At 35.4% G+C, this 9,020-nt stretch overlaps 1 protein-coding gene across 1 annotated transcript; it reads right to left on the bottom strand.

The window, feature by feature from the left end:
- Nucleotides 1–298: 298 nt before the first annotated feature.
- pnpla3 (patatin-like phospholipase domain containing 3) lies at nt 299–8,529 on the bottom strand. The gene is made up of 9 exons (XM_039667747.2): nt 8,153–8,529; nt 7,028–7,260; nt 5,421–5,486; nt 3,484–3,693; nt 2,741–2,801; nt 2,429–2,629; nt 1,781–1,913; nt 1,557–1,664; nt 299–1,246 (listed from the first exon to the last, which is right to left on the bottom strand). Exons 1-9 carry the CDS (start codon nt 8,337–8,339, stop codon nt 985–987), a joined length of 1,461 nt encoding a protein of 486 aa, XP_039523681.2. The 5' UTR covers nt 8,340–8,529; the 3' UTR covers nt 299–984.
- Nucleotides 8,530–9,020: the final 491 nt, after the last annotated feature.

Raw genomic sequence — 9,020 nt, 5'->3', positions numbered from 1 at the left:
TTTTAATTGAAAAAATACATTGAATAAAACAATCTACCCAGCAACAAGACCAATACCGAACTATTTCGCTTTATGTATTATCATTACAATAAAATCCAAGTTACAAATGAACGTTTATTTCAAACGTTTTGATGATTCGTTAAACTTCTGAACTTCTGTTAAATGTATCTATAAAACGTTTTATGCTCAAAATATTTATTATTGTTTCGATTGACCAATCAGAAGGAAGCATTCCAGAAATCCGCAAGCAACACTTTTTGTAAGATTACTTTTTCCAAGTTTTTTTTTTTTTTCAATATTTTGTTTACAAATATTGATAGTGAAATGACGATATGGTCAAATGAGACACATATTCACATTAAAATCAATTAAAAATTAAAATGTTGCAATTAAATAAATAAATAAAACTTTTCCATGCAAACATATAAAATACTAAAAGTGTCTTTTTTATACATACACACACATACACAAATGACATTATTTTATATATTGAACTTCTTTAATAACAACACATTCTGTCTTTTATCATGTTCAGTACTTTCTTTTCTATTTTCTTTACAAATGTCACCATTTGAGACAATGGAAGGCTCCTTAATGCATAATATAAGAAATCAATAATAATGGGCTCAAACGGTTTATTTGATTGTACACATTTGTGGCATGGACTTGTGTGGCACATATCAAAGTATATTGAGGTCTTAGAGAGGTACTAGCACCAATTATAATGTAAACTCTGACATGCATACACTGTCCACATCAGAAAAACACAAGGCTGATACAGCAGATCAAACTACAAAACACATCTTTGGTTCTGAATAGAGAAAGGCACATTTGGAGATTGTTCAAAATATCATGAGAGGAGTGCTTGACATGATATATTTACTCTCGGCGCTGGATTCCAGAGCATTTACCAACCCAAGCTCATCTCTCTCTCCTAACCCTAAATGTGATATGAATGACCAGGGCAGTCGGGTATATAGTTTCCTAAGCTGAAAGGTTTCTGCATTGGTCCATTTGCTTCTCATCATTACTTTGTGAGCCAACAACAAAGCACACCTGCTCAGAGGAAGGGCTTGTGTTGTTAATAGAACTGTCCGGTGGGTTTAGTGAAGAAGCCGCATTTAAGTCTCCTGGAAAAGTCCAGTTGTAGCCATCAAGGTTGCTGGCAGAATGAAGTATGTGTCCGTTGTAGTTTGTGACAGGCACCATTGGCGGTTCACTCACACATCTCCTCAAGGGGGCGCCACTGCACAAGAAAAAAGACGACAAGACATTAAATACAATTTGATTTTGGCTGTTTTGTGTAATAACATTGATCTTTCTTATTCTAGGTATAACTTATATTTCACACATCTATTCCAAACACAAAATGAATGAACTTGGATTTATTAAAATTTGTGTAATATAATTTAGATTATCAGCATTCAAATATTTTACTCCAATTCTACACTAAAATCAATAGATTACACATTTGAAATAAAAAAAAAAATCAGACGTTCAGCCAAAGGTTTGTGACGTCTGAGAGTAACAATTGAACAATTCCTGAGGGATCTCACCCGCTCTTCTCTGACGCTTCACCTTTCCAAGCCAGTTTGTAAACACCGCCTGCTACCTCAACAAGCCAGCGCACATCTGCAGGGACTTCTGGGATCCACTCCCAAAACCTTTCAAACATGAACAGCACACAACCGAAGTTCAAAAAAAATCATCTGGACACAACACTCAGACATCCATACAGATATCAACAGAGCCACAAGAGAGTTCAAGTGATGTCCCTGACCTCTGAGCTGCAGAGTACGCTGATTCCACCGGCAGCGTGTACGGCATCAGCATGTAGGAGGCCACGCGCAGCGGCAGCAAATCAGTCACCTGTGCCAGTAGACCATGCTTTTCTCTGCAGGCGTCGCAAAACACTGTTAACACATGCACATAGTATAGATAAAACTAATATAGTCACAGTCACACTTTAAAGTCATCGTCAGTGTCATCTCGGGTCATTGTATACATTGTTTGCGGTCAGCCATTATGCAAATTTGGAAAAAATGATGACTCTTTTCGGCAGTTCAGAATCGGTTCTTTCTTTTGGACTTTTACAGAGCTTTTACAAGAGATTACAAGAGGTAAAAACAATATAAATACTGTTAGTTTTCTCACACAAACCGCTCATTTCGTGTCTTAGGCCATCAATGTGTACTTACATTTACGATTCATTGAATCATGTTTAATTTGGACTTCTCTGTGCATGCTCTTTGAGGTGGACCCCATAGAACTCCATTATATACATATATATAAATAATGGAGTGGCATGAGAGCGTGAGAATTTGGTCAATTGGGTGAGTCTCACGCTGAATGCGTGAGAGTTGGCAGCCCTGCACTACATGAAAGCTAATAAGAGGAATATCTGAGATTAAGTATAATTCAGTGCTACCTTTCTTAATGGGCGTTGGCAGGTTGTCGACAATCTGTTCATCCAACCACCAGTGGTGTTTTCTCAAAAGGCGGAGTCTCCGCAGCACCCACTCTTTTGTGGTTTCTACCACGACAGGATCCTGATTGCCTGGGCAGCAGCAGGTGGGAGACGCCTGAATCAGAGCCATGTCTGCTCTAGGACACGCCGCTTGTAGCAAATCTATAAAGAGACATCACAGGTTATCTTCTAAACCGCAGCGCATATCACATTTGGCATAACGTCTGAATGAACATTTGAGATAAAGAGATACTGAAGATAAAAAGCACTCACTGTTTTCCTGGAGAAATCGGAAGGCGTCTTTATACCCACTCTGACACATCTCTGCCAGCACCTGCCAAACACATGCAGAGACCATGATTTAACTCATTATTAAAAATGAAATTAATTAGATAAATATGAACATGAGAGACTCCAATGAAATAGGAAATACGGATTTCCTTACTACACTTAATTTTGAACTCCATTTAAAACCGGATAGAAATGATCATGGAAAATTAAATGGGTGAAAACTAATAAATTAAATGATCCATCAAAGTGAGACTGCTAATCTGACAGTAAATAAGTTTTAGGGTAACAATAAAATCTAAATGTGATATTTCTTTGTTTTTATGGAATATTGTAGTATGTATTATAAATGATTTATTTGTGTACATCAATAATTTTTTTTTTAATTCACGTGCCTTTGTAATATTTCATTAAAACAACTTCCCTCCCCACTGGTAGCAACATTTAATCTCTTCTCTGATGACATGGACAAAACCAAGTCCTCCCCTACATTTTTTCTTGTTCGAGAAGCTGTTTCACTCAGATAGCCGATCAATAAGCTTTAAATTTTATGCTTATGTTGAAATCTGAAATTTGGAAATGTACATTGCATTTTCTAGGAAGACCAAAAGCTGCATCTAACAGCCACTGAGCAATAAATATAAGGCATTTAAAAGCACGTTTCTCAAAGGCATAATGTAAGATGGTGATTGTGTAAAGGCATGTGAATGTGTGCTTGGTGTTCTTACTTTGGGCTCTGGGGGGAATAAGGCTTTGCTCAGTCTGTACATGTTGTCAAGATTGACTTGTATGCTAGTGTTTGTGAAACGCAGTTCGTGGAAGCTGGTGGAATTGTCGTTTGGACAGATGTCACTCTCTCCTGAGAATGGAGAAACGGTGATGGTGTTCTTCAGCTCCGACTGGGGCAGATTATCACTGATGCCACCATCCACATAGCGCTGACGAGAAAGAAAAAGAGAGATGTGCTATTTTAGGTCTCTCTATATATAGAGACACACATATAGACACAATTTATGGCTTTACGTATCAGGAAATCATCTGGTTCTTGGCAGGTCTGAAAATCAGGTTAATACAATCTCAAATGAACTACAACATGACATGACATATAACACTGTGTCATTATTTATTTAACAAATGTAAAGCCAAAATAGTGGAGACCAATACCAAATTATTCTAGAATCAAATGTGAGCCAAAATCGGGTCAAGCAACAGGACAATTATCACAAGCACACCAGCAAATATACACTAGAATGGCAGACAAAGAAGAATCAATGCGTTGTACTGGCCCAGTCAAAGTCCAGACCTCAACCCAATTGAAATGCTGAGGCGGGACCTTCAGAGAGCTGTGCATAAACAGATGCCCACAAGCCTCAAACAAATGAAGAAACGTTGGGCAAAAATTACAAAGATGTGAGAGAATTATAAATCCCATAAGACAATGATTACATTAAGTTATTTCTGCTAAAAGTGTTTCTACAAGCAATTAAATCATAGGGCGTACTTAGTTTTTCACACATGGCTTCTTCATTCTGGCTTTATTTTTGTTAAATGTGTAATATGTTCAGACCAGATCGTGTTTTATTATGTCCTGATACTTAAAACCATAGATTTCAAAAGGGTGTCTTTTCTTTTTCACATGACAGTATATGTATGTCTACATAATATGTATTTGTTCTATATATTTATAATTGAACATTTTATGTATAAAATATATATTATTTTAAATAATATATTTTTTATAAAGGTAGTAGACTTTTTTACAAATTACAAATATTACATGCAGCCTCTCAATTAATGTCAACAAGCTGAATATATAATAATTAGATATTTTGTAGAATGTCAAGACTTTTCCTTTGCCTCTCTTACACTGTTGTTTTTAAGTTTTACATTTAGAGACAATAAAATAATACATATACATTTTAGAACCACTATTTTGATAAAAGACTAAAAGAGCTTTACATTTTTTCCCCATTTATAACATTAAATATTGATATATGATAGCTAGCCAGAAAGCAGCACTTTATTGATCCCTGATGGGAAATGTACTATTTGTAATGAGAATATTGCGAGATGAAGGTGGGATGATACAGGACTGGTGGTGTGATCAGACCACAAGACTTATATAACAGCCTTTATTTGTCTTAATAGGTCACCTTCACAGCTTATATTTACTCAATGAACCAGTCACAGCTTAATCTGCTTAAAGTTTTGATAGACCTTCATTAATCTGGCTTTATTTCTTTTTTGATTTTGAAAGTCATGATTAGTAATTGGAGTAAAATATCATCTGCATTGCCTGAACACAGTCCAGGAATATTGTTCCATATAGTAACTACAGGGCTGTAACTGTAAACAGAGACGAAGCTTTACAGGAACTGTTTGACCTCTCAGCTATTTCTATACATCGAATTCTCCTCCCCTTTCTGAAGAACAAGTACACAATGTACGGACTATAGAGAGGAGGGTGGTTTACTGTATTTGCAGACACACTAGGTCACAGTTCTACCAGAAGATCTTGATCAAAACAATAAGCACGTTTAATACTCTTATTCAGGCCAATGTTGGGTCAGTGTGCCCCAGTGACTGAATTCTTTGAAGTGCAATGAACTCCAGTTGCAATGTCCCAATTCTTTCATGCGAAATAAAATCCAACTTTAATACTTACCACACCACGGTAGGCAGGAGGGATTAAACCACAATATACGGGAATGAAGCAGCTACAAACAAGAGCCTGGGAATGGAGAGAAAACAGAAAGTGAAAATAGAGTTAAAGCAGTGTTATTTATTAGGGCCGGGTTAAAAATATTGATGTCTCTATTTTAATCGGTTCTCATTTTGAATTCTTAAATCCCAAGAATCAATCTTTTAGTCTATGCTGTTTTCAGTTGATGAATAAAGAAAGCTTTGTAGTGCCATCCAAGAAATCGCAATTGTGCGATTTCTAGTCTCAGATTTTAAATTATTGTTTAATGAAAATTGAACAATAAAGATCGTTTTGGCGCTCTTTAATGTGCCGTGACAGATCGCTGTAACACCTCAGATCAAGAACTGATCGGCTCTTTCTCTTTACTATTAGTCACTGCACGAAATAAACATGATGAACATCAGAAGGTATGTTGAAAGATACTGTACAGCTTACTGAATCATGTCTCATGTCTCATGTAATCGCTCAATCAGTGTTTCAACCGTTGGAAAGACATCAATAAAACAGGTTGTAAATGTGACTCAATATTACATTTACCTCAGATAAGCCATTCACATGAATATAAACGTATTAATCAACTAGATAAATTAACTCTCTTTTTGCTAAATATATTACATATTCATTAATCTGTTCTTTAATAATAATGTTTTTATGACATCCATCATTTAAATGTTTATATTTAAAAACATTAGTAGAAACATATATGTTAAAAAGTTTTCCTAATGTGTAAATTAAATGCAAGAAGCCTACTAATCAGTTAATTCTAACCTTTAATACTATAGTGATGTAACATGTTCTCTGTAGTTGAGAAATATTTTTTTTCCTTGAGGAAATTTGCCATGTACTGTACCTGACAGGCCCCAATTAATCGATAGTGAATCAAATCACACGCTTGTGAATTGTGACTATATACTAGAATAGTATGTATTATGATTTTGAATGAGCTTTTAACTTTATATTTTAATGAGGTTTTTGTTATTTTGTGCTTTTTAAAAAAAATTTCTATTTTGCTTTAATTATTTTTTATTTCAGTTCTAGTTTTAGCCATTTTAGTACTTCAACAATGAATTATTTCATTTCAGTTAATTTTTTTAACGCAGCATTTTTGTATTTTCTTTAAAGAGTTTTTTTTTTTTACTTTATTTCTGCTTTATTTAAAAAAAAACACTAGCTCAGCTAAAGCTATAAATCTGAAGTTATTTTAAAAGGCATTTTTGATATTTTTATGACCCAGGCAGAATCTGAAGCCTTTTTGTAATTTATTTTGCACTACTTTTGAGGGAATTCTGATTCTTAAATGTGTTCAACTGAGCTCTTTTGTCAGCTGAAATCGAACCTCAATATTCAATAATTCAATAATGAACAAACACTAGGATTTGCCTAATGATTCTAGGGAACTCCTCCAATAAAATTTAATGACATCATTATCATCATGAGAATTAGTGTGATGTCATGTTATGGCCCCATGAAACCATTTTCATATAGATAAAGGTATATAAACGTGGGTTATTAAAGTTACACAGAAACATGATTTTCTGTCAACACTTTCATTAAAGTGAAGCCCTAACCTGGATGAGTTCATCTTTGGAGCTGAAGTCCGACACCAGAACATTTTGCCCGTCCATGACCCGTGTAAGTGACACACACAGTCGCCCAGAGGCCAGCGTGTGCGCATTAGACGGCAGGTCGCGATCCAGGCCTCCGCGTAGCACCTTTACTATGTTGAATGTTGGATGCAAAGGGCCCAGATTACGCTTCCGTGCCTCCTTGGCAACGTTGATGACATCTTCACAACACTTCTCTACAGCAATGAAAAGAAACGGACGCAAACAGTGATGTAAGAAATATGAAAAGGAAGTCAAGAACATAAAATTAACAAAAATTATAACTGCATGCAATACAGAAATTGGTGATTATTTTTTATCTTTGCTTTCAGTAATACACATAATCTCTGATCCTGTAATAAACCAAAGGTTGATAAGCTCCTGAATCAGCTTTCTAGTTCAGATATAAACCGAAAGTGAAAGAATACAGTCAAGCAGATGATATCAAACAGACTTCCACCTTTGAGATTTACCAAACATGATATAATGGTTTCAGAATTGTTTCATTAACTGAATTTGATTATGCATGGCTTGTGCATTGACAATTCTTCGATCTGACTTGGATACTGCAACAAGAAAACTTTTTGCAAAATATTAAGGTTGTCAAATAACTGAAACGTTCATGCAACCACTGATTCTTGCTTCAATAACCAATATAAAAAGCTTCTGAATTACATACTCAGAGATTTTATTGCTTAGAGATTTCTCTCACATTACTCTGTAGAGTTTAGTCATTTTTAATACAGAAAGAAAGTAAAGAGTTATCAAATGAATGTAGCATTGCTCAAATATTTTGGTCTTGTGATGAGATAAAAAAAAAAAAAAAATCTCTTTGTCTAGTAGGAATTGTGTGACTTGGTGAGTATACCAGAAGTAGATGATTTTAGAAAACATTAAATAAAAAAAAAATTTAAAAAAAGACTAAATTCAGTCTGTTTATCATATTAAGCAATCCTGTCTTCTATTCATTTAAGGTATGAAAATGCAGAAATCCCCTAAAAAACTAAAATCAGCAAAATGACTCAAAAGTCTAGTAAGTTGCCAACAAAGCCAGCACTTTTGAAAGGGGTAAGCCGATGATCTGCATACCTAAGCCCGCCTCAGTAGCGAGCACGGATGCAGTGAGAGCCCCAGCGGAGGCTCCGAAGATCTTACTGGCCCCGCGGATCAGATACGGCGCTTGCTCCAGAAGACAGCTCGCAACACCGATGTGATAGATCCCTAAAAACCCGCATCCAGCGAACGACAGATTCCACCCGTCCTTTAAATCAAACATGACTGCGGCAAAATCTCAGGCTGTTACTACTCGGTTATAACCATACACTGTAAAAAAGGTTATAACCAATGGCATGTCTTCTGTAAAGGTGTTTACTTGTCTCTGAGCAGAAGTTGCGCTGTTGTTTAGGAGTTTTGCTCTCTCGAGTTATTGCGTCTGTCAGCAATGGAGCCAATAGGAAACTTGCTGCATAATAAAGGTAGAAAAGGGAGTAAGCAAGTTCCTGAATGGGCGGGGCTTGTTTCTGCAGTCCACACTGCGCCTACTCTCCACAACTTTGTCACGTGGTTTGCGTTATATATATATATATATATATATATATATATATATATATATATATATATATATATATATATATATATATATATATATATATATATATATATATATATATATATATATATATATATATATATATATATATGTGTGTGTGTGTGTGTGTGTGTGTGACAGTATATGACAGTATGGCCCAATTTTACAGACAGGGTTTACATTAGCATTAAACCAGGATAAGGCCTTAGTTTAGCTGGCTTTTAAAAACGTGCCTTCGAAAAAAAACATTACTGGTGTGCATCTTGAGATAATGCCTTTGCCATATTTTAGTGCAAGTTGCTTTCAGATAAAAACAACTCTGCATTTGTTTGAAACCAGGGGTTTGCAATTTAATTGAGACTGCTTAGT

Source organism: Pimephales promelas, chromosome 24 (genome assembly GCF_988280905.1).
Source record: "Pimephales promelas chromosome 24, fPimPro1.hap1.1, whole genome shotgun sequence".
NCBI lineage: Eukaryota > Metazoa > Chordata > Actinopteri > Cypriniformes > Leuciscidae > Pimephales > Pimephales promelas.
Note: the sequence above shows the minus strand (reverse complement) of the source record. Positions and strands in the feature narration are given on the sequence as shown.